At 51.5% G+C, this 24871-nt stretch overlaps 2 protein-coding genes across 33 annotated transcripts in view; both read right to left on the bottom strand.

The window, feature by feature from the left end:
• The window catches only part of NECTIN2 (nectin cell adhesion molecule 2), a 43012-nt gene extending 37714 nt beyond the window's left edge, over positions 1-5298 (bottom strand). The window contains exon 1 of one of the 2 annotated variants that reach the window (XM_050772205.1): positions 4958-5298. In XM_050772205.1, coding sequence (XP_050628162.1) covers positions 4958-5045 — 88 coding nt within the window. In that variant the 5' untranslated portion in view covers positions 5046-5298. The remainder of the gene's footprint in view (positions 1-4957) is intronic. The other variant, XM_050772204.1, reaches the window with a different exon arrangement.
• Positions 1-24871, bottom strand: part of APOE (apolipoprotein E) — a 125782-nt gene that overhangs the window by 58514 nt on the left and 42397 nt on the right. The window contains exon 1 of one of the 31 annotated variants that reach the window (XM_050772164.1): positions 11410-11413. The exons of 16 other annotated variants lie outside the window; for them this stretch is intronic. The gene's annotated coding sequence lies outside the window, so the exon portion shown is untranslated. 14 more of the 31 variants (XM_050772152.1, XM_050772155.1, XM_050772183.1 and 11 more) reach the window with 14 other exon arrangements.

Here is a 24871-nt window from a genome sequence, read left to right as displayed (position 1 = left end):
GGCTTTGAGTACTGGCCTCAGCTGCTGCCTCAGCTACCTTGTTAGTTAATTAATTGCATTAATCACAGTGCCCACCCCCCACAGCGGAAATCCGGGAGCTGGTTTGGGGGGTGAGCAGCGGCTGTAGCAGCCAGGATGTAGGGCTGTCTGCGCCTGGATTTCTGCAGCTGCCCCCTGGCCTCTAATCTGTGTGTTTTGTTTTGTTTTTTGAGATAGGATCCTGCTTTGTTGCCCAGGGTGGAGTACAGTGGTGTGATCTCAGCTCACTGCAGCTTCAACCTTCCTGGCTCATGCGGATCCTCCCACTTCAGCCTTCCAAGTAGCTGGGACTATAGGCGCACACCATCACCTTTGGCTAACTTTTAAACTTTTTGCAGAGACAGAATTTCGCCATGTTGCCCAGGCTGGTCTTGAACTCCTGAGCTCAAGTGATCCACCTGCCTGGGCTTCCTAGAGTGCTGGGATTACAGGCGCAAGCCACCGTGCCCGGCTTCTTGAAAGTCTTTTAATGGTCTCCCTGCTGTCTCTTATCTGTGTCTTCCAGGGTCTCTTCTATCTCTGTGTCTGCCACCGTGCCCGGCTTCTTGAAAGTCTTTTTTTTTTTTTTTTTTTTTTGAGACGGAGTCTAGCTCTGTTGCCCAGGCTGGAGTGCAGTGGCCGGATCTCAGCTCACTGCAAGCCCCGCCTCCCGGGTTCACGCCATTCTCCTGCCTCAGCCTCCCGAGTAGCTGGGAGTACAGGCGCCTGCCACCTCGCCTGGCTAATTTTTTTTTGTATTTTAGTAGAGACGGGGTTTCACCGTGTTAGCCAGGATGGTCTCGATCTCCTGACCTCGTGATCCGCCCGTCTCGGCCTCCCAAAGTGCTGGGATTACAGGCTTGAGCCACCGCGCCCGGCCCTTGAAAGTCTTTTAATGGTCTCCCTGCTGTCTCTTAGCGTCTCTTATCTGTGTCTTCCAGGGTCTCTTCTCTCTCTCTCTGTGTCTAGTTCTTAGGGTCCCTGTCCCTCTGTGTCTCGAATTCCCAGGGTCTCTCTTGGGATCTCTGTTACTGTTTTCTCTTTTGAGACAGCATCTTGCTCTGTGGCCCAGGCTGGAATGCAGTAGTGCAATCAGGGCTCACTGCAGCCTTGAACTCGGTTCAGAGATTCTCCTGCGTCAGCCTCCCAAAGTGCTGGAATTACTGGTATGAGCCACTGTGCCTGGCCTCTGTCACTCTTATCCGTGTCTCCCAGAGTCTCTGGTCTCCGCTCTGTGCCTCTCATATTCTCTGTCTCTTTGTAATGGCTTTATTAAGACATTATTCCCATACTATACAATCTACCCATTTAAAGTGTACAGTTCAGTGGCTTTTGTATATTCAGAGTTGGCCATCCAACACTCGAGCAATTATAGAACATTTTCATTAGCCCAAGAAGATACCCCGTCCCCCTTAGTGACTCTCTTCCTCTTTCCTCTGTATGTCTGACATTTCTGGTCTCTTTCTCTGTCTGGGTCTCCCTATCTCTGGAACCTGGCTCTCTGCCTTGATTCCTGGGGCTCTCCTCTCCCAAGACTTCTGGTCTACGTCTCTAAGAGTGTCTGTTTCTGTCTCTGACCGTGGGGTCTCCCTGCCTCCGGGGTCTCCAGTGCCCTGTCTCCCCACACCTTCTCACAGCCTGACCCATCTCGCTGGGCCCCCACTTCTCCTCCCCTTCCTGCTCCATTTGTCAGCATTGCTGGGACATTAAAAATGTAACAGCATCCCAGGCAGGGGCGGGGGAGCTGGCCCATGTGCCCAGCTCCTTGTCCCCAGCTCCCTGTCCCTCCTGTGTTCATCACTCCCTGTGGCCCCCACATATCGCTGGCCTTGAGGCCCCCTGTACACTGACCTCCCTGGGTCACGGCACCTCTGCTCTTCCACAGCTGGAGTCTTTGGGGCTCCCTGCCTGTCACCAAACCCCTTTCCTTTTGTTGTCCCTGCCTTCATCTGGTATCTATGTCTATCTCCCTTCCCCCACCCTCCTCTGTCCCAGTCCCATTCCAGTGTCTTTCCGCCTCATCCTGTGATGGTATTTCACCTCCCCTCCATCCTCCGGTTCCATTCCTAGATGTGTTTCTGACCCCATTCCTAAATCTGTGTCTGACCGCTTCCCTCTACTGGCCTCTGTCACCATCCTTGTAGCTCCAGCCTCTCTATATACCCACCCCCCCACTTCTCTGCCCAGTCCCCCTTCCCTAATGAGAGGAGACAGCCAGGCTGCTGTCCCTCTGCTCCCCTCCCCCTCCACTACATGGGGCTGCCTGGCGGACATGGACACATGGATGGGCAGGGAAGGAAGCTGGGGGAGGGGAGCCGGCCCAGCTGGGGGCCCAGGTGGTGCACCCACATTCCTTGAGGAGGCCAAGCGGTGAAGGCAGTGCAGCTAGAGAGGTATACAGAGAAGGATGGAGAGGAGAGAGAGAGATGGAGGGGAAGAGAGAAAGAGCTTGGAGAGGGATGGAGAAAGAGAGGGTGAGAAACGAAGAGAGATGAAGAGGGGGAAAGAAAGTGAGGGAATGAGGAAAACAGCGAGGAGGAGGGGAGAGAGAGATTTGGAGTGAGCACGTGCCAGTCAGCCAGCCAGCAGACCACAGAGGCGAAGGATGGGGGGGGTGGTCAGGAAAAAGGTCGATAGCTCCTTCCCCAGGTGCTAAGAGCTTTCACAGGGAATCAGTGGGGCCTTGGAGCCTTCCGGATGGTCCGCAGGGAACGGATTGTTATCTCAGTTTTTTTTACCAGGGAGGAAATGGAAACTCAGAGGCACTTCCTGGAGCCCACCCAGTGAGGGGCTCTGAAGAACCGGAGCCGGGCTTCCCCGGGACCTGCTGTGAGACCTTGAGAAGCCAGCTTGCCTTTGCTGAGCCTGTTTCCTCATCTGTAAGATGGAAACAGAAACAGGACCTGTCTCCCAGGGCAAGCTGGAGCCTTCCGTGAGATCATGCACCAAGCCAACAGTAGGTTCAGGGTCTGGTGGGTTCGGAGAATTCACCCAGAGGTGCCAGTTCTGATCTTACCTCTCTATTTCTGCCTGAAGGGAGAGGCAGGGGATTGACGGGGAGTCCCCAGCTCTGGGTCAAAGCTGGGAGGCCAGTGAGAGCCATCCTGGGGGAAATGAGGCCAGAGAGGTGGCCGGGGTTCCCCCAAGATCCCCCTGAGCTTTTTTTTTTTTTTTTTTTTTTTGAGACGGAGTCTTGCTATGTCGCCCAGGCTGGAGTGCAGTGGCCGGATCTCAGCTCACTGCAAGCTCTGCCTCCCGGGTTCACGCCATTCTCCTGCCTCAGCCTCCCGAGTAGCTGGGACTACAGGCGCCCGCCACCTCGCCCGGCTAGTTTTTTGTATTTCTTAATAGAGACGGGGTTTCACCGTGTTAGCCAGGATGGTTTCGATCTCCTGACCTCGTGATCCGCCCGTGTCGGCCTCCCAAAGTGCTGGGATTACAGGCTTGAGCCACCGCGCCCGGCACCCCCTGAGCTCTTTTCTGCGCAAACCCTCGGGAAAGTCTAGCATCCCAGAGTTTGTCGCTGGGAATACACAGCCGGGTCACCTGCAAGGGGCGGGGCCAGTGCCTCTTTCAAGGGTTCCCTCCCAGCCCCTCCCTCCCCAGGGGGGCCGCTCTCCTCCCCTAATGGGGTGGATGGAAGGACGCCAGGGGGTCCAAGGCATCCCAGTGGGAGGGACGGGGGGGGGGGCGGGGGGGGGGGGATAAGGGCGGCGGCTCCACTCGTCCACCTCCTGCTACGGCTCTGAGGACAAAGGCGCCACCAGAAGATAGATAAGGTCCCGAAACCGGGAGTCCGGAACACGGAGCCAGGAGCGCCCGCCCCGCCCCTCCCTGGCTCGGCGAGAGTGAAACCAGGAAAACTTCCCCGGCGACGTCTCCGTCGCCCCCGACCATTCACAGGGAAAGGGAGGGGGCTCGCAGCCTATGGGACTCGGGGCCTCCCGTTCTATCCGGGACTCAGGCGACTGAGACTCCAGCCTCAAGACAGAGCCTTCGACCCTTGATCATATCTGGAGCCCAAGAGACGGGAACCGCAGCTCGCACTTCTATTTGGATCTCAGAAGACGTTCCTCTGCCCACAATTAAGTCTGAAGCTCACGAGATCGAGTCTCCTGTCCCCCCAGTTCTGCCGGGAACCCAGAAAACGAAGCCCCCTGCCCACAATTAAATCCAGAATCTACAAGTTTGATCCTCTCTCGCCCCCAGTTTTACCTATATCCCAGTTAGACGTAGCGCCTAGCCTCCATTCTACCAGGGACCCAGAAGACGGAGCCCCTGGCCCCTGATTTTTCTGGAGTCCACGGAGTCAGAGCCCCCAACTCCCTGAGGTTTGGGGTTGGAGCTCCGAGCTCAGGCCCTTCCCACTAAGTCGCTAGAACTCTTATCCTTCGCCCTCCAAGGGACCCGAATCAGGTCCCCTTGTCCTCAGTTCTCTCCGGGCCTCAGACGCCCAAGCCGAGAAGAAGGAAAAATGGGGGAGGGGGTGGTCTCGCCTCTTCCTCCAGACCCTACTGCGGGAGGTGGGGGGAACATTCCCCACATTCCTGAGACGGGTAGAGGAGATAGAGACCCAGATCCGGGGTGAACTGCTCGGCGCGGGGTGGGGAGGGGGCGCCAGGCCTTCCTCGGATTTAACTCTTTCGGCGCGGGAATCCGAGAAAGGGGGAGGGGGACAGACAAGCCGGCGTAGGATGGGCAGTTGGATTAAGAAGGATGGGGGTGGTGGTGAGAGAGATGCAGAGAGGAGGGGTCAGAGTCTCCTCGAGAGAATCGGACATGTAGGGGGTCGGAGTCGGGGGGGCCAGCCAGGAAGGGGACACGGGAGAGGGGGCTCGGGGAGCCGGGGGTGGGCGGGGAAGGTGCTCGGCTTCCCCAATTCGGAAGGTAAGGGAGGAGGGGGTCCGCGCGGGGGCAGGGGGCCGTCCGCTCGTCTCACCGGTTTTCCGGAGCAGCAGCAGCAGCAGCGGCCACAGCAGCGGCGTCGGCGGCGATCTCGACGGCAGGAGGGCAACGGCCCGGGCCATGGAGGGCCCGGGAGGGGACTGGGCCCGGGCGGAGGCCCGCGGGCCACTCTGTGGGGGCCGATAGGCTGGGCGGGCGAGTAGGTGCCTGTGGGGCTCCGGCTCCGGCTCCGGGCCGGTTCCCGCCGCGCTCTAGCCTCCCTGTTCTGCTCTCCCGGCCCAGCTCTCCCGCCCGGCTCGGCACCCCCGGCCCCTCGCTCAGCTCCGGCGGTTCGAACCCGCTGACGTCACAGGATCTACCCGCTGCTCCCCCGAGCCGAGTCGACCCCGGCTCCGGCCCCGCCCCCTCCTGGCGTTCTGACCCGCCCCCTGGATTCCACGCCTGTTCCTCCACGGGATTCCATTCTCGCTCCTCCCCAGGATTCTAAGGTCGCCCCTGCCACAGAATTCTGTCTCTGTCTGCTCCCAGCGATAAGCCACGCCCCCTAAGGTCTAGCCACGCCCCCTCTGCTCCGGAGTAGGTCCCGCGCCCCGCCCCCTGCCCCCAGCCTGCAGGCCGCCTCGCCAAGGTCTTGCCACGCCCCCTTAGGACCTTCCAGCCGACTCCGCCCCCGCGAAGCCCCGCCCCCACCAGCCCCGCCCCTCGCCCTAGCCTTAGTTCGCCCGGTCTCTTAGCTCAGTCCGTCCTGGCCTCAGTTCTGCCCACAGTTCGAATCTTGCCCTTTCTTGCCTGCCCGGCTCCTCTCACCACAGTTGCCTGACGCACGTGGGGCCTTACGGTCCTGACCCCACCACGTCCTGGTTGTGCGACCTCCCCGCAGGTCGCGCCCATCGCTCTGAGCCTGTCTCCCGTACCCTCGTGCGTTTCTAATCTTTGCCCTGGACTCTAGGTGTCGCTGCACTCGTTTCTTTCTGGATTTCTCTGTCTCTCTTAGGTGTCTTTGTGTCTCTCCCTCTCTTTGGGTCTTCCTCTCTGTCCCCTTATTTTTGCCTCTCTGGGTCTTTCGGTCCTCATGCTTCGGTATCGCTCTCTTTCTGGTCTTCCTTTATCGGTCACTCTTTCTTTCTTTTCTTTCCTTCCTTCTTTCTTTCTTTCTCTTCCTTTTTTTAAATAAAAGAGACGGGACGGGGGACAGCGGGTGGGTCTCACTGTGTTGCTGAGGCTGGCCTCAAGCGATCCTCCCGTCTCGGTCTCCCAAGATGCTGGGATTACAGGCATGAGCCACCGCACCGGCCTGTCTGTCATTGTTTCTGGGTCACTTGGTCCCTATGTCTCTTTCCGTCCTTTGACTGTCTCTGTGCCTCTCTGTCTCTTGTGTTTCTCTCTCCGTCTCTATCTCTGCGCCTCTCTATCTCTGTGCTTCTCTGTCTCTGTCTGTGTGTCTCTCTCTGTCTCTATCTGTGTCTCTCTGTCCCTGTCTCTGTCTCTGTGTCTCCCTCTCGGCGTCTCTTATCTCTGCGTGCGAGTCTCTCTCGCTATCTCTCCGTCCCTGCTCTGTTCTCTGCGTCCTTCCCTCCCTGCGCGCCCTGGTCCTCCCCTCCCACACCTGCTCCGTACCGCCTTCTCACCGCAGCCACCCGCCAGGGGGCAGCAGAGACCGGCCCCCGCGCTGCGGTGGCCCGGCCGAGCTGGGTGGGGCTGGGCTCCAGTCAGGCCTTCGGACCTGGTCCCTCCCCGCGTCCTTGTCCCACTTCCCCTATCTCCCCAGCCTCCTCGCGTCTTTGTGTCTCTCGCTCAGACTCGGGCCCTTTGTCTCTCCCCGGCGGCTCGCCCTCCTCCCTGCCCCCACCTACCTCTTCGCATTCTTTGGGCTGCCCAGGGGGAGCTGCTGAGGCCGTGCCGCTGGGCGGGGTGAGGGCGGGAAGCGGGAGGCCTGGGGGAGGGGGTGCCACTGAGCGCCAGCCTGGGCCCAAGTTCCTTCCAGGCCAGTAGGCGCCGAGCTGCTCAGCTGGAGGCAGGTGCTTCGGGGCTTCTTGCCCTAGCAAGAGGACCACCTGGGCTCGCCCTCCCTTCTACCTGCCACACCTGGGCTTTCCTCCCCAGAAGGACTAGGTTTCAAGTATCAGAGGCTGTTATCTCTCCGCGTTCAAGTCTTAGTTATGATACTTTTTATTTATTTATTTATTTATTTATTTATTTATTTATTTGAGACGGAGTCTCGCTTTGTCGCCCAGGCTGGAGGGCAGTGGTGCGATCTCGGCTCACTGCAACCTTCGCCTCCTGGGTTCAAGCGATTCTCCCACCTCAGCCTCCTCCTGAGCAGCTGAGATTACAGGCGCGCGCCACCACGCCCGGCTAATTTTTGTATTTTTGGTAGAGACAGGGTTTCACCATGTTGGTCAGGCTGGTCTCAAACTTCTGACCTCGTGATCCACCCGCTTTGATACTATTAATACATGTAGTCAGTGTTTACCATGTGCCAAGCACTGATCTAAGTGCACTGCGAATATTGTCTCATATAAGCAATGCAGCGCCCTGGGCAATAGGAAACTGAAGCAGAGAGATGAAGTGACTCACTGAGTTACAAAATGGCAGAGCCAAGGCAGGGCGCCGTGGGTGACGCCTGTAATCCCAGCACTTTGGGAGGCTGGAGCTGGTGGATCACTTGAGTTCAGGAGTTCGAGACGAGCCTGGCCAATATGGTGAACCCCTGTCTCTGCTCGGGAGGCTGAGGCAGGATAATCGCTTGAACCCAGGAGATGGAGTTTGCAGTGAGCTGAAATCGCACGACTGCGCTCCAGCCTGGCAACAGAGTGAGACTCCGTCTAAAAAAAATGAAATAAAAATTAAAAATAAATAAAAAAAAAACAAAATGGCAGAGTCAGAGCTGACTCTTCTAAGCACCTTATTTCTCTTAGTTCCTCACAGGGATCCCATGAAGGGGACACCATGGTGATCCCCACTTCACTGAAAAGTTAACTGAGGCCCAGGGTGGTTATTTGCCCCAAGCCACCCAGCAAAGATACATAGCAGGCTGGGTGCTTCTTTTGGGCCCGGATGGTCTGTGCTCTTTTTGTTTTTGAGACGGAGTCTGGCTCTGTCACCTAGGCTGCAGTGCAGTGGCACAGTCAATCTTCACTCACTGCAACCTCCGTCCCCCAGGTTTAAGTGATTCTCCTGCCTCAGCCTCCTAAGTAGCTGGGATTACAGGTGCGCACCACCACGCCCGGCTAATTTTTGTATTTTTAGTAGATAAGGGGTTTCTCCATGTTGGTCAGGCTGGTCTCGAACTCCTGACCTTGTGATCTGCCCGCATTGGCCTCCCAAAGTGCTGGGATTACAGGCGTGAGCTACTGCACCCGGCCAGTCTGTGCTCTTAACCTCCATGCCATGTGAGCTCCAGATAGCTTGTGTCTCAGGCTTGGCACAAGCTGGGTGTGAGGATGGCTGGACAAATAAGTGCACACAGCCTCCTACTCGGGAGGCTGAGGTGGGAGGATCACCTGAGCCCAGGGCGGTTGAGGCTGCAGTGAGCTGTGATTGAGCCACTGCACTCCAGCCTGGGAGACAGAGAGAGAGTTTGTCTCTAAAATAAATAAATACACAAATAGGCCTGGCGCAGTGGCTCATGTCTGCAATCCCAGCACTTTGGGAGGCCAAGGCTGGCAGATCACTTGAGCTTAGGGGTTCGAGACAAGCCTGGCAGCATGGTAAAACCCCATCTCAAATATATATATATATATAATAATAAAATAAAACAGTAAAATAAATAAGCGTGCTTAATTTATGTATTTAATTTTGAGGCAGGGTTGTGCTTTGTCACCCAGGTTGGAGTGTAGATCTTGGCTCCCTGTAACCTCAAACTTCCCAACTCAAGGGATCCTCTGCCTCAGCTTCCTGAGTACCTGGGACTACAGGCATGTGCCACCATGCTTGGTGCATTTTTTTTTTTTGAGACAGAGTCTCTGCTCTGTCGCCCATACTGGAATGCAGTGGTGCGATCTCAGCTCACTGCAAGCTCTGCCTCCCCGGGTTCACGACATTCTCCTGCCTCAGCCTCCCTAGTAGCTGGGACTACAGGTGCCCGCCACCACACCCAGCTAATTCTTTGTATTTTTAGTAGAGATGAGGTTTCACCATCTTAGCCAGGATGGTCTTGATCTCCTGACCTCGTGATCCACCCGCCTCGGCCTCCCAAAGTGCTGGGATTACAGGTGTGAGACACCGTGCCTGGCTGCTCGGTGCATTTTTAAATGTTTTATAGAATTTGATTCTCGCTTTGTTGCCCAGGCTGGTCTTGAACTCCTGCCCTCAAGTGGTCCTCTCAGCCTCCCAAAGTGCTGGGATTACAGGTGTGAGCCATCGTGCCTGGCAATAAATGTGCTTTAGATCTCTCTGACCTTCTCTCTCAATCTGAGGCCAGGTTAGTGGGCCAAGACCTCTGGGTTTTAGTGCCAGCCTTGGTACTAACTTGCTTTCAGAATCCTGGGACCCCTGTTTCTCCAATGAACAAAATAACCAGTCCCCAGTGAGTCTTCTTCTAAGAATTCTCTCCAGCACCTCCTTTCTCCTGGCCTACCAATGAGTGGGCTTAGCTCTCTCCTGGCTGTTCTTTGTGAGCAGGGGTGAGCCCAGGAAGAAAGCCCCAGGAGGCTGGGCATGGTGGCTCAAGCCTGTAATCCTAGCACTTTGGGAGGCTGAGACAGATGGATCACCTGAGGTCAGGAGTTTGAGACCAGCTTGGCCAACATGGTGAAACCCCGTCTCTACTAAAAATATAAAAAATAGCGGGATGTGGTGGCGGGCGCCTATAATCCCAGCTACTTGGGAGGCTGAAGCCAGAGAATCGCTTGAACCTGGGAGGCGGAGGTTGCAGTGAGCCAAGACTGCGCCACTGCACTCCAGCCTGGGCGGCAGAGCAAGGCTCTGCCAAAAAAATTTTTTAAAATCCCAGAGGTGTAGGGTGGAGTTTCACATCGTTGGGTCACAAGCATGAGGCTGAGCACCAAGTTTGTTGACAAATGACTAGGTGGGTTCCACGCCCGCCTGGGGAGTTGACTTTTAGGGTCAAGGAGTCCCAGAGGTGGCACTTCACTGAAGAGCCATAACCACTAGGAGATAGGGGCATAGGTAGGAGCAAATGCTTCCTGATGGAGCTATGGAGCTGATGTCAAGTATTTTACCTGCCTGGCAACCTCTCCTTTCTTTTAGCAGCAGTGGCCCCCCAACCACTTCCTCCCCTCGGTCTTTTTTTTTTTTTAATTAAGACAGGGTCTCACTCTGTCGCTCAGGCTGCAGTGTAGTAACATTACCACGGCTCACTGCAGCCATGACCTCCCTGGCTTGGGATCCTTCCATGTCAACTTCCTGAGCAGCTGGGACTACAGGCATGTGCCACTATGCCTCGCTAATTTTTCTATTTTTTTTGTAGAGATGGGTTTTTGCCTTGTTGCCCAGGCTGGTCTTAAACTCTTGGCCTCAAGCAATTTGCCTGCCTCGGCCTCCCAGAGTGCTGGAATTACAAACATGGGCTACCATACCCGGGTCTTATTCTGAGATAGGGTCACGCTCTGTTGGCCAGACTGCAGTGCAGTGGTGCAATCATGGCTCGTTGAAGCTTCCACCTCCCAGGCTCAAGTGATCCTCCCGCTTCAGCCTCCCAAGTAGCTGGGACTATAGGCATTCGCCACTGTGCCAGAATAATTTTTATTTTTATTTTATTTTTATCTGATACAGAATATCGATCTGTTGCCCAGGTAGGCTGTGTTGGAACCGAACTGTCGATTCCCTCCTGGGCAGGGGTCGCCGCGAAGGATCACCGACACGAGATTCACAGCAGAGAGTTATTTATTACTAGCGCGCTAGGGTCCCAAGCTCTAAGTTGGCCCTGGGACCCGGAGTGCTTGTTACAGGTTGTTTATATAGGCAAACACAAGTTCAAACACAGCTTAAGGCGCGAAATTCAAACAAAGCTTTAGGCGCGTGGTAATTGGGTCTAGCTATGGCCTGAGCAAGGTGTCTTGTTCTAATTGGTTAGAGCAGGACCTTATGAGGTTTTTTCTTGGAGTTGCTGATTCCGGGAACTTCGAGGCAGGGTGGGACCCCCGGAATTGGCAGGGTGGGACCCCATGAGGTTGTTTCCCGGAATTGGCAGGGTGGGACCCTATCGAGGCAGGGTGGGACCCTATCCAGAGCCACCTGGTGTTAATTTTTTCTATATGAGGCCTAGTTTCAGCTGGAATAAAGTGGTGTGATTTCGGCTCACTGAAACCTCCGCCTCCTGGGTTCAAGTGATTCTCCTGCCTCAGCCTCCCAAGTAGCTGGGACTACAGGTTTGGGCCATGACACCTGGCTATGTTTGCAGTTTTATTAGAGATGGGGTTTCTCCACATTGGCCAGGCTTGTCTTGAACTCCTGACCTCAAGTGGTTTGCCTGCCTTAGCCTCCCAAAATGCTGGGATTACAGTCGTAAGCCACCGCACTTGGCCCCCTAGACTCATCTTTTGACTTTTTTGTAGAGACAGGCTCTCACTAGGTTGCCCAGGCTGGTCTTGAACTCCTAGGCTCAAGCAATTTTCCTGCCTTGGCCTCCCAAACTGCTGGGATTACAAGCATGAGACATGACTCCCGGCACATATATATATGACTATATATATAAGACTATATATATATATAGGCATTTGCAATCAAATATAACCTTATTAATACAATCTATACCCCCCAAAATCTGTACATGTCTGGGAGATGCACAGAGCTTTGTAAATTTCCAAGGGCAGGGAAAGGAGGGGCTGGTGGTGAAAGCTTTCAGAATTCTTCAGGATGTCCAGGCTTTGAAGAATAGGCAAGTTTTGTCATAGCGCAGGATATGGGGAAGGACATTCCAGGTAGGAGGGTGGTGAGAGCAGGAGCGGGGGATGTGTGTGAGGGGCAGGATCTTAGAAGGTCCTGAAGGCCAGCTGAAGGGCGGCTCATGCTCTGGGAACCACAGAAGGTGAAAGAGCAAGGGTGGTTTACTACCTGCTTGTCTTTACTTCCTGGAACCCCAGATCCTGAGGTTCACTCCTCCCCCTTTCCTATTGCCCTAGGCCTTTGTGATGTAGGCTGGAGTTTCAACCCTTGGGAAGAGGGGTCATACTGAGGTGGGCCCAGGCTGCCATCTCTATGCAAATTCCCCGGGATGCCATGCAGATGAGGGACCTTATGCAAATGTATGCCCTCCTGGTGGGGCAGGCTGGGACCCTCCACTCATTAACTTGGGGACCAGTGGATGGAGAACCCTTTCCTCTTCTCTTTCCCTTCCTGCTAACCATCTGTTCACTCGCCATCCAACTACCCAGACCCCGACACTAATGTCTGCCTTTAGAGTCGTATCTCTGTATGTGGTCCCTGCCCTGGACTAAGGGAACGTCTGTATTTTATTTTATTTTATTATTTTATTTTATTTTATTTTATTTTATTTTATTTTATTTTTGAGACGGAGTCTCGCTCTGTCACCCAGGCTGGAGTGCAGTGGCGCAATCTCTGCTCACTGCAACCTCCGCCTCCTGGGCTCACGCCATTCTCCTGCCTCAGCCTCCCGAGTAGCTGGAACTACAGGCGTCTGCCACCATGCCAGCTAATTTTTTGTATTTTTAGTAGAGACAGGGTTTCACCATGTTAACCAGGATGGTCTTGATCTCCTGACCTTGTGATCCGCCCGCCTTGGCCTCCCAAAGTGTTGGGATTATAGGCGTGAGCCACTGCGCCCGGCCTATTTATTTATTTATTTATTTTTGAGATGACGTCTCGCTCTTGTCCCCCAGGCTAGAGTGCAATGGCACGATCTCGGCTTACTGCAACCTCTGCCTCCCAGGTTCAAGCAATTCTCCTGCCTAAGCCTCCTGAGTAGCTGGGATTACAGGCACCTGCCACCACACCCAGCTAATTTTTGTATTTTTAGTAGAGACGGGGTTTCACCATATTGGCCAGCCTGGTCTCGAACTCCTCACCTCAGGTGATCTGCCTGCCTCGGCCTCCCAAAGTGCTGGGATTACAGGCGTAAGCCACTGTGCCTGATCTTTGTTTTTTTTTGAGACAGAGTCTCGCCCTGTCACCTAGGCTGGAGTGCAGTGGCAGGATCTTGGCTTTGCTGCAACCTCCGCCTCCCGGGTTCAAGCAATCCTTGTGTCTCAGCCTCCTGAGTAGCTCAGATTACAGGCGCATGCCACCATGCCTGGCTAATGTTTGTCTTTTTTTTTTTTTTTTGTATAGATGGGGTTTTACCATGTTGCCCAGGCTAGTCTTGAACTCCTGACCTCAGGTGATCTGACTGCCTCGGCCTCCCAAAGTGCTGAGATTACAGGTGTGAGCCACCATACCTGGCCTAAGGCAACCTTTTTGCTTTTCTCTGTGTCTCTTTGTCTTTCCTTAGATAATCACAATAATTAACATGTATTGCACATGGACTCTGTGCCAGGCTTTGTACTAAATACTTCCCTTGTTATCTCATGAAATTCTCCCTTCCATCCTCTGATCCTGTGTGCGTTTGCTGTATATTTTTTAAAGGGAATTTTCAATTCTGCTATATAGGGAACAAGAGCCCTACAAATAAGGACATAGACAGATGAAATGAAGGATGGATATTAAGAGGCAACTCAAGCCGGGCGCCGTGGCTCATGCCTGTAATCCCAGCACTTTGGGAGGCCAAGACGGGTGGATCACGAGGTCAGGAGATCAAGACCATCCTGGCTAATATGGTGAAACCCCGTCTCTACTAAAATTATAAAAAATCAGCCGGACGTGGTGGCACTTGCCTGTAATCCCAGCTGCTCGGGAGGCTGAGGCAGGAGAATCAGTTGAACCTGGGAGGCAGAGATTGTAGTGAGCCGAGATCACTCCACTGCACCCCAGCCTGGGCAACTGAGCAAGACTCCATCTCAAAAAAAAAAAAAAAAAAAAAGGAAGCAACTCATGAGACCTGTTAGACATACTAAGAATGTGAACTGAACACAGATAGGAGGCATGCAGGGGTCCAGTAAGCTCCAAGCATTCATGCGTCCTGTGGGCAACACCCACTCTGCTCCATGAGTCCTGAGCCCGAGACACAGGTAAAAGCTGTGGCTGCCAAGCAGGTGATCGGCCAGCTACAGTCATCTAGCTTCTCATGTTTGCTTTTATTGTTGTTGTTTTGAGACGGAGTCTCGCCCTGTTGCCCAGGCTGGAGTGCAGTGGCGTGATCTCGGCTCACTGCAACCTCTGCCTCCCGGGTTCAAGTGATTCTCCTGTCTCAGCATCCCCAGTAGCTAGCATTACGGGCGTGCCCCCCACCCCCAGCTCATTTTTGTATTTTTAGTAGAGACGGGGTTTCACCATGTTCACCAGGCTGGGTGGGAACTCCTGACTTCAAGTGATCTGCTTGCCTTGACCTCCCAAAGTGCCGGGATTACTGTTTTATTTTATTTTTTGAGATAGGATCTTGCTCTGTCGCCCTGGCTGGAGTGCAGTGGCTGGATCACGGCTCACTGCAGCCTCAACTTCCCGGGCTCAAGGGATCCCCCTACCTCAGCCTCCTGAGTAGCTGGGACTACAGGCATGAGCCACCACATCAGGCTACTTTTTGCATTTTTTTGTAGAGACAGGGTCTCCTTTTGTTGCCAGGGCTGGTCTCGAACTCCTGGGCTCAAGTAATCCTCCTGCCTTGGCCTTCCAAAGTGCTGGGGATTACAGGCCTAAACCACTACGCCCAGCCTGTTTTATTTTATTTTATTTTTTGGGTTTTGCACGACATCCTTTGTTTGAATGAAATCTCTGTTTTATTCCCATAGATTTGGCTTCAAATTTGAAGATCTAGATTCCATGTCCAGAGAAAAAGAGAACCTGATGAGTCCTGAGAACAAGACCAGGGAGAAGATCTCTGAGCTGGAGTTCAAGGTCACCAGCCCACTTTGGTTAACAAGAGTGCCTCCTGGCTGTCCAGTGCTTCCTCGTGGAGGAGTCAGCTGCTTTTCTTGGGAGGTGGAGGGTGTTCCCAGCCAAGTGCCTCCTCAGGCCCTAGAAAGTCAGGGATTGGTTGCATTTCCTGAAGTCGCTTCCTAGGTCTGTGGACCTTCTAAGGAATTCCACTGGCCGCTTTCCCCACTGGAGTGTAGCAACACCATTAGGATGTGAATTATTATTATTATTTTTTGGAGACAGGGTCTTGCTCCGTCTCCCAGGCTGGAGTGCAGTGATGCCATCACAGCTCGCTGTAGCTTCGACTTTCTGGACTCGAGCGATCCTCCCCCTCTGAGTAGTGGGGACTGCAGGTGTGTGCCACCAAGTCTGGCTAATTTTTAAATTTTTTTTGTAGAGATGGGATCTTGCTGTATTGCCCAGGCTAGTCTTGAATTCCTGACCTCAAGTGATCCTCCTGCCTTGAGCTCCCAAAGTGCTGGGATTACAGGCGTGAACCATTGCACCTGGCGGGTTGTGAATTTTGTTCATTGATGTCTCCCCAGTGGCTGGCACATAGTAAACACTCAATACACTTTTTCTTTTTTTTTTTCTTTTTTTTTTTTTTTTTGAGACGGAGTCTCGTTGCCCAGGCTGGAGTGCAGTGGCCGGATCTCAGCTCACTGCAAGCTCCGCCTCCCGGGTTTACGCCATTCTCCTGCCTCAGCCTCCCGAATAGCTGGGACTACAGGCGCCCGCCACCTCGCCCGGCTAGTTTTTTTTTTGTATTTTTTTAGTAGAGACGGGGTTTCACCGTGTTAGCCAGGATGGTCTCGATCTTCTGACCTCGTGATCCGCCCGCCTCGGCCTCCCAAAGTGCTGGGATTACAGGCTTGAGCCACCGCGCCCGGCCCACTTTTTCTTTTTTTTTTGAGATGGAGTCTCGCTTTGTTACCCAGGCTGGAGTACAATGACTCGATCTCAGCTCACTGCAACCTCCGCCTCCCAGGTTCAAGTGATTCTCCTGCCTCGGCCTCCCGAGTAGCTGGGACTACAGGCATTCACCATGATGCCCGGCTAATTTTTGTAGTTTTAGTAGAGATGGGGTTTCACCATGTTAGCTAGGCTGGTCTTGAACTCCTGACCTCAGGTGATCAGCCGGCTTTGGCTTCCCAAACTGTTGGGATTACAGGCATGAGCCACCACGCCCAGTCAAACTTTTGTTGAAGGTATGATTGAGTGAATGGAGGAATGAATCCTCAGCTGTGTTTTGCCAGGGGCAGGCCAGGGCATGGCTTTCCCAGTAGGTGCTCTATTGCATTGGAAAGGTGGGACAGGCTTGACTTCCATGTTTGTGAGTATAAACTGGCCTCTTAGGTCTTTCTTTGCTCCAGTCTTTCCTCCTTAGGCATAGATGGTACACAAAATGGCACCAAGCTCACTAGCAAAGCTCTCATTTCCCTGGGGCCAGAACATGATGCACACAGACACAAATTTAGTGTATTTGGTATCATGATCTCATGCCTGCCTGGTGGGGTGAGCTGGGTGGGCTGCCCGTCTAGACCCCAACCTCTCTCACATTCTTCCTGGGAATCTATCCTTTTGCTGAGACTGCAGGCTATGCCTTTTGGAGCTGGTAAACAGAACTTCAGGGGGCAGAGACAGGTACTTGAGGCACCACACAGACCCACTGACCCAGCCTGGCTCCAGGGTTAAGCAGATCTTGAGACAATGAAAATAAACTTAGCAATAATCAAAACTTTAAAGTAAAAGCTTCTATATGTGTGTATATACACTTTGTGTGTGTATATACACATATAAATGTCTATATATTTATAAATATATGTGTATATATGTATAATAAATACATAAAATTAAAGAGATGTGGGAGGCTGGCCGTGGTGTCTCATGCCTGTAATCCTAACACTTTGGGAGGCCAAGGCAGAAGGATGGCTTGAGCTCAGGAGTTCAAGACCAGCGCGGGAAACATAGTGAGATCCCATCTCTAAAAAAATAAAAAATTAGCCTGGCATGGTGGCACATGCCTGTGGTCCCAGCTACTTGGGAGGCTGAGGCAGAAGGACTGCTTAGCTCTGGGAGGTTAAGGTTGCAGTGAGCAGTGATCATACCACTGCACTTCCGCCTGGATGACAGAGCGAGACCTTGTCTCTAAATAAATAAGGCTGGGTGGGGTGGCTCACGCCTGTAATCCCAGCACTTTGGGAGGCCAAGGCAGGTGAATCACGAGGTCAGGAGTTTGAGACCAGCCTGGCCAACATGGTGAAACCTTGTCTCTACTAAAAATACAAAAATTAGCCGATCGTGGTGGTGCACGCCTGTAATCCCCACTACTCAGGAGGCTGAGACAGGAGAATCTAGGAGGTGGAGGTTGCAGTGAGCTGAGATGGTGCCATTGCACTCCAGCCTGGGTGACAGAGCAAGACTCCGTCTCAATCGATCAATCAATAAATGGATGAAGATGCTGGGTGTCACTGCATTGCTTCTTTCTAGACTTTCCTCTGTCTCTCTTAGTGTCTCTTTGTCTCTGTCACTATCTTTGGGTCTCTTTGTGTTCCTAAATTTCTGTATTTCTGGGTGTTTCGTTCCTTATGCTTCAGTATCCCTCTGTGTTTCCGGTCTCTGTTTGTCACCGTTCCCTTTTCTTTTCCCTCCCTCTCTGTGGTTCAGGCTGGAGTGCACTGGTCAGACCACAGCTCACTGCGGTCTCGACCTCCCTGGGGCTAGGTGATCCTCCAACCTCACCCTCCGGAGTAGCTGGGACTACAGGCTCGTACCACCACACCTGGCTAATTCTTTTGTATTTTTTGTAGAGATGGGGTTTTGCCACATTGCCCTGGCTGGTCTTCAACTCCTGGGCTCAGGCGATCTGCCCGCCTCTGTCTCCCAAAGTGCTGGGATTACATACGGGGCCTTGGACTTTATTTTAAAATGGGATCATATTGGCCAGTCGCGGTGGCTCACGCCTGTAATCCCAGCACTTTGGGAGGCCGAGGCGGGTGGATCACGAGGTCAGGAGATCAAGACCATCCTGGCTAACACGGTGAAACCCCGTCTCTACTAAAAATACAAAAAATTAGCCGGGTGTGGTGGCGGGCACCTGTAGTCCCAGCTACTCGGGAGGCTGAGGCAGGAGAATGGCATGAACCCGGGAGGAGGAGGTTGCAGTGAGCTGAGATCGTGCCACTGCACTCCAGCCTGGGTGACAGAGTGAGACTCCGTCTCAAAATAAAGTAAAATAAAATAAAATAAAATGGGATCATATTCTAGATCTGCATTACCTGTAGAAATTTCTGTACTAATGGAAATGTTTTATATCTGTGCTGTCCAATATAGTAACCACAAGCCACAATTGACTGCTGAGCAGTAAAACTGTGGCTAGTGTCACTGAAGAATGAGGTTCTACATTTTATTTAGTTTTAAGTAGTTTACGTTTCTATAGCCACCTGTGACTAGGGATACCGTATTAAACATCAAGGATCTAGAAATATGTTCTGAACCATTTCACTCACTCAACATTACATTGGTAGCTTCATTCTGATTTTATTTTATGTATTTGTCTATTTTTTTGAGACACGTTCTTGCTGTCACCTAGGTTGGAGTACAGGGGTGCGATCACAGCTCTCTGCAGCCTCCATCTTCCTGCCACAGCCTCCCAAGTAGCTGGGACTACAGGCGCCCGCCACCATGCCTGGCTAATTTTTTGTATTTTTAGTAGAGACGGGGTTTCACCATGTTGGCCAGGCTAGTCTCGAACTGCTGATCTCAGGGGATCCACCTGCCTCGGCCTCCCAAAATGCTGGGATTACAGGTGTGAGCCGCCGTGCCCAGCTGAAGTTATCTATGTTTTTTTTTGAGACAAGTTCTTGCTGTCACTTAGGTTGGAGTACAGAGCTCACTGCAACCTCCATCTTCCCGCCACAGCCTTCTGAGTAGCTGGCACTACAGGCTCACGCCACTATACTCAGCTAATTAAAAACACTTTTTTTTTTTGCTGGGCACGGTGGCTCACGCCTGTAATTCCAGCACTTCGGGAGGCCAAGGTGGGTAGATCACAAGGTCAGGAGTTTGAGACCAGCCTGACCAACATGATGTGATAACCCTGTCTCTACTAAAAAAAATACAAAAATTAGCCAGGCGTGGTGGTGCACGCCTGTAATCCCAGCTACTCAGGAGGCTGAGGCAGGAGAATCGCTTGAACCTGGGAGGTGGAGGTTGCAGTGAGCTGAGATTGTGCCATTGCACTCCAGCTTGGGCAACAGAGCAAGACTCCCTCCATTTCAAAAATAAATAAATAAAATAAAATAAAATAAATAAATAAATAAGCAAACCAATCAAACAAACAAAAAACAAAAAACTGTTTCTTTTAGAGACAGGGTTTCACTGTGTTCTCCAGGCTGGTCTTGAACACCTGGTTTCAAGCAATCCTGCTTTAGCCTGCCAAAGTGCTAGGATTACAGGCATAAGACATCATGTTTGTCCCTCATTCCTATTTTATCTTATTTTTGAGACAGGGTCTCACTCTGTGGCTCAGGCTGGAGTGTACTGACGAGATTACGGCTCACTGCAGTCTTGACCTCCCTGGGTCTATGTAATCCTCCCATCTCACCCTCCAGAGTAGCTGGGACTACAGGCTCGTACCACCACACCTGGCTAATTCTTTTGTATTTTTTGTAGAGATGGGGTTTTGCCATGTTGCCCAGGCTGGTCCTGAACTCCTGGGCTCAGGCGATCTGCCCACTTCTGCCTCCCAAAGTGCTGGGATTACAGGCATGAGCCACCGCATCCAGCCTCCAAATTATAATATGTGCTTCTGAAATACTGGTACCTATTTATTTGTTGTCATTAGTAGGTTAGAAAGTATAGGCCGGGCGTGGTGGCTCATGCCTGTAATCCCAATACTTTGGGAGGCTAAGGTGTGAGGATCACAAGGTCAAGAGATTGAGACCATCCTGGCCAACATGATGAAACTCTGTCTCTACTAAAAATACAAAAATTAGCTAGGCGTGATGGCGCATGCCTGTAATCCCTGCTACTCTGGAGGCTGAGGCAGGAGAATCGCTTGAACCTGGGAGGCAGAGGTAGCAGTGAACCGAGATCTCGCCACTGCACTCCAGCCTGGCAACAGACTGAGACTCTGTCTCAAAAAAAAAGAGAAAATATAATGTAGGTTGGGTACGGTGGCTCACTCCTATAATCCCAGCACTTTGGGAGGTCAAGGTGGGCAGATCACCTGAGGTCAGGAGTTTGAGACTAGCCTGGCCAACATGGTGAAACCCCATCTCTACTAAAAATACAAAATTTAGCCGGGCGTGGTGGTGGGTAGTACCCGCCACCCACAGCAGTTAATCCCAGCTACTCTGGAGGCTGAGGCAGGAGAATTGCTTGAACCCGATTGGTTGAGGTTGCGGTGAGCCGAGATCGCGCCACTGAACTCCAGCCTGGGCGACAGAGTGAGACTTCGTCTCAAAAAAAAAAAAAAAAAGGAAAAAAAAAGAAAGTATAATGTAAACCATATGCCAATCACAACAGAACCAAAGTTAAACATTAGCATTAAAAATTTTTTTCAGAGATGAGGTCTTGCTGTGTTGCCCAGGCTGATCTCAAACTCCTGACCTCAAGTGATCCTCCTGCCTCAGCCTCCTGAGTAGCTGGGACTAGGCATGAACTACTGTGCCCAGCATTTTTGTTTGTTTATTTGTTTGTTTTTGAGATGGAGTCTCACTCTGTGTCCCAGGCTGGAGTGCAGCGACACAAACTTGGCTCACTATCACTTCCGCCTCCTGGGTTCAAGGGGTGGGCTGGGCGCCCAGCTATTTTAGGATAAATTTTCAAAGAATGTGCATGGCTCAAATGAAGAAACCTAAAATATCTTTCTAAGGTATTTAAAAGATAATATGAGTATTAGTAAAAATGGTCTATGCATAGAACCCAGAAACTAGAAAAGAACAAAATCAAGCAAAAGTATTAACACTTAGGATGATGGAACTTGGGTGGGTTTGGGGCAAAGGCTCCTTAAAATAGGAGAGTCTGAAAGACATTTCTGGCTAAGTGCTATTTTGAGCCAGAATCTGCAGTATGAGAATGAATGAATTAAGTGAGGATCTGTAGTGAAAGATTTCAGGACAAATGAAGAAGAGTAAGTTCGAGAGTCCTGGCCAGGTGCGGTGCATCATGCCTATAATCCCAGAACTTTGGGAGGCCAAGGCAGGGGGATTGCTTGAAGCTAGGAGTTCAAGACTAGTCAACACAGAGAAACCCCATCTGTAAAACAATTTTTTTAATTAGCCAGGTGTAGTGGTGCATGCCTGTAGTTGCAGCTACTGAGGAGGCTGAGGTGGGAGGACATGCTTGAGCCCCAAGGTTTGAGGCTGCAGTGAGCTATGATCACATCACTGCACTCCAGCCTGGGTGACAGAGCAACAGAATGAGATCCTGTCTCAAAAAAAGAAAAAAAGAGGTAGGAAAGGAACAAAATATTCAAGGGCTGGATAGACACTGTCTGATAGGATGCAGGCAAGGAAAGTGAAGCTAGGTATGGCAAAGAGAGAAGCACTATGCATGCAGCCTTTTGTAGGAGTTTGAATTTTATTCTAAGAGAAATGAGAAAACCTGAGTCACAGACGGGCTTCTAATCTGCATTTTATTTATTACTTATTATTTATTTATTTTTGAGATGGAGTTTCACTCTTGTTGCCCAAGCTGGTGTACAATGGTGCGATCTCTGCTCACTGCAACCTCCACCTCCCGGGTTCAAGTGATTCTCCTGCCTCAGCCTCCCGAGTAGCTGGGATTATAGGTGCGCACCACCATGCCTGGCTAATTTTTTGGATTTTTAGTAGAAACAGGGTTTCACCATGTTAGCCAGGCTGGTCTCACACTCCTGACCTCAGATGATCTGCCTGCCTCGGCCTCCCAAAGTGCTGGGATTACAGGCATGAGCCACTGTGCCCAGCCTGCTTTATGTTTAAAAGAGTATCCATTTCGAGAATACGCAGTACAAGTATGCATTAGGAGGCTCCTGGAAAAGTACAAAATTATGTTTAAAAGCAATTATAGGCGGGGCGTGGTAGCTCATGTCCATAATCCCAGTACTCTGGGAGGCTGAGGCGGGCAGATCACCTGAGGCCAGGAGTTTGAGACCAGCTTTGCCAACTTAGTGAAACCCTGTCTCTACAAAAAGTACAAAAATTAGCTGGTCCTGGTGGCACGCATCTGTAGTACCAGCTACTAGGGAATCTGAGATGGGAGGATCACTTGAGCCCAAGGTCGAGGCTGCAGTGAGTCATGTACTCTAGCCTTGGCGACAGAGCCAGGCTCTGTCTCAAAAACAAACAAGCTAACAAACACACAAACATACATGAGAGCAATGGGTCAGCCTGGGCAATAGAGCAAGACTACATCTTAAAAAAAAAAAAAAATGGGCCGGGCGCGGTGGCTCACGCCTGTAATCCCAGCACTTTGGGAGGCCAAGGTGGGCAGATCAGGAGGTCAGGAGATCGAGATCATCCTGGCTAACACGGTGAAACCCTGTCTCTACTTAAAGTACAAAAAATTAGCCGGGCGTGGTGGCATGCACCTGTAATCCTAGCTATTCAGGAGACTGAGGCTGGAGAATTGCTTGAACCCGGGAGGTGGAGGTTGCAGTGAGCTGAAATCTCACCACTGCACGCCAGCCTGGCGACAGAGTGAGACTCCATTTCAAAAAAAAAAAAAAAAAAAAGAGAGAATTGACAAGTGAAAATATTGCCTATAAGATAAATGTTATTCTGTATTTTATGGAGCCACACGAACTTGGTGGTTTGTTTTGTTTTTTTTAATTTTTACCATTTTAGATTTAGGAATTCCACTTTAAAAGGATGAGAAGGATGACTGAAAGGTAATGTTTAAATTTTTAATTGATATGAGTATTGGAGCCATCAAAGATTGCTGTTGAGCATTTGCTTTTATAAGTGCATTGATCCAGGTGAAAGAAGATGTATGTTTTGACTGATGGCCGTGAAACCATTTGTAGAAAGAGCTAGCTGCAGCTCTATGCCCTGTGGCAGGGTAGAGTTAAAAGGTTTATTGAATATGGGAAGCTGGGGGATAAGTGGTCAGGAAAGAGAGCTGTATGCGAGGGGACCCATGGGATGTGCCTTTGGGTTATGTGAGTGGGAGGTAAAGGAAATGGAGGAATCCAGGATAAATTCTAAGTTTTGGGCTCACCCAGTTGGAGGGCAGGGATACCATTTATGCAATAGGAAAGACTGGAGGTTGATTTGGGACATAATAGGTTTGAGGTATCTATGTGGATATCTATCTATCTATCTATCTATCTATCTATCTATCTATCTATCTATCTATCTATCTATCTATCTCTATCTAAAGACAGGGTCTGGCCGGGCGCGGTGGCTCAAGCCTGTAATCCCAGCACTTTGGGAGGCCGAGGCGGGCGGATCACAAGGTCAGGAGATCGAGACCACAGTGAAACCCCGTCTCTACTAAAAATACAAAAAAAAAATTAGCCGGGCGTGGTGGCGGGCGCCTGTAGTCCCAGCTACTCAGGAGGCTGAGGCAGGAGAATGGCGGGAACCCGGGAGGCGGAGCTTGCAGTGAGCCGAGATCGCGCCACTGCACTCCAGTCTGGGCAACAGCGTGAGACTCCGTCTCAAAAAAAAAAAAAAAAAAAAGACAGGGTCTTACTCTGTCACCCAGACCGGAGTGCAGTGGTGCAATCACGGCTCACTGCAGCCTCGAACTCCCGGGCTCAATCAACCCTGCCACCTCAGCCTCCTGAGTAGCTGGTATCACAGGCGTGCACCACCATGCTCGGCTAATTTTTTGTATTTTTAGTAGAGATAGGGTTTCACTATGTTGGCCAGGCTGGTCTGGAACTCCTGGGCTCAAGCGATCCGTCTGCTTTGGTCTCTCAAACTGCTGGGATTACCGGTGTGCACCACCCTGACTGGATGTTTTTGTATTTTTAGTAGAGACAGGGTTTTGCTATGTTGGCCAGGCTGGTCTTGAACTCCTGGACTCAAGTGATTCACGCACCTCGTCCTCCCAAAGTGGTAGGATTACAGGCGTGAGCCACTGCACCTAGCCTGAGATAAAAGCTTTGTAAGATTAGTGGTTAATGGCCGGGCGCGGTGGCTCACGCCTGTAATCCCAGCACTTTGGGAGGCCAAGGTGGGTGGATCACGAGGTCAGGAGATCGAGACCATCCTGGCTAACACGGTGAAACCTCGTCTGTACTAAAAATACAAAAAATTAGCCGGGCGTGGTGGCAGGCACCTGTGGTCTCAGCTACTCGGGAGGCTGAGGCGGCAGAATGGCGTGAACCCGGGAGGCAGAGCTTGCAGTCAGCTGAGATCGCGCCACTGCACTCTAGCCTGGGTGACAGGGCGAGACTCTGTCTCAAAAAAAAGAGAAAGATTAGAGGTTAATATTCCTGGTGTGTAGAGAGATCCTACAAATTAATAAGAAAAGGTAAAAAAAACCAAAGAGAAAAGTAGGCAAGAGTATACCACAGTTCACAAACAAGAAAAGCAAATGGCCAATGAACATACGGAGAAACACCATTTTCACGCTAGAGGTCACAGAAATTCAAATGAAAACAAAATTAATATGCAGTGAATTAATTGTGGTGAATTCGTATAATTGTATATTGTCTTAGCATCCATTCTGAATATAAGTTTAACTTTCTCATGCCAAAATCTGGGCTTAGTTACCCTTGACACAGTTTCCAGCTCTACACCTCCTTCCAGTCCTTCCTCCCTCCCTCCCTACCTCCCTTTCTTCTCTCTCTCTCTCTTTCTTTTTTAGAGACAGGGTCTCATTATGTTGTCCATGCTGGTCTCAAAATCCTGGCCTCAAGCAATCCTCCTGCCTTAGCCTCTCAAAGCCCTGGGTTTACAGGTGTGAGCCATCATGCCCAGCTCTCCTCCCAGTTTCTTACTGGAGTTGATCAAGGTTATCAGCTTTATCTAATTTCCTCCTGGTGACCATCTCTGTATGGGACAGCTAGATAGATGCAAAC

The sequence above is a fragment of the Macaca thibetana genome, chromosome 19 (assembly GCF_024542745.1).
Source record: "Macaca thibetana thibetana isolate TM-01 chromosome 19, ASM2454274v1, whole genome shotgun sequence".
NCBI lineage: Eukaryota > Metazoa > Chordata > Mammalia > Primates > Cercopithecidae > Macaca > Macaca thibetana.
This window is presented reverse-complemented; position numbering and strand designations above follow the sequence as displayed.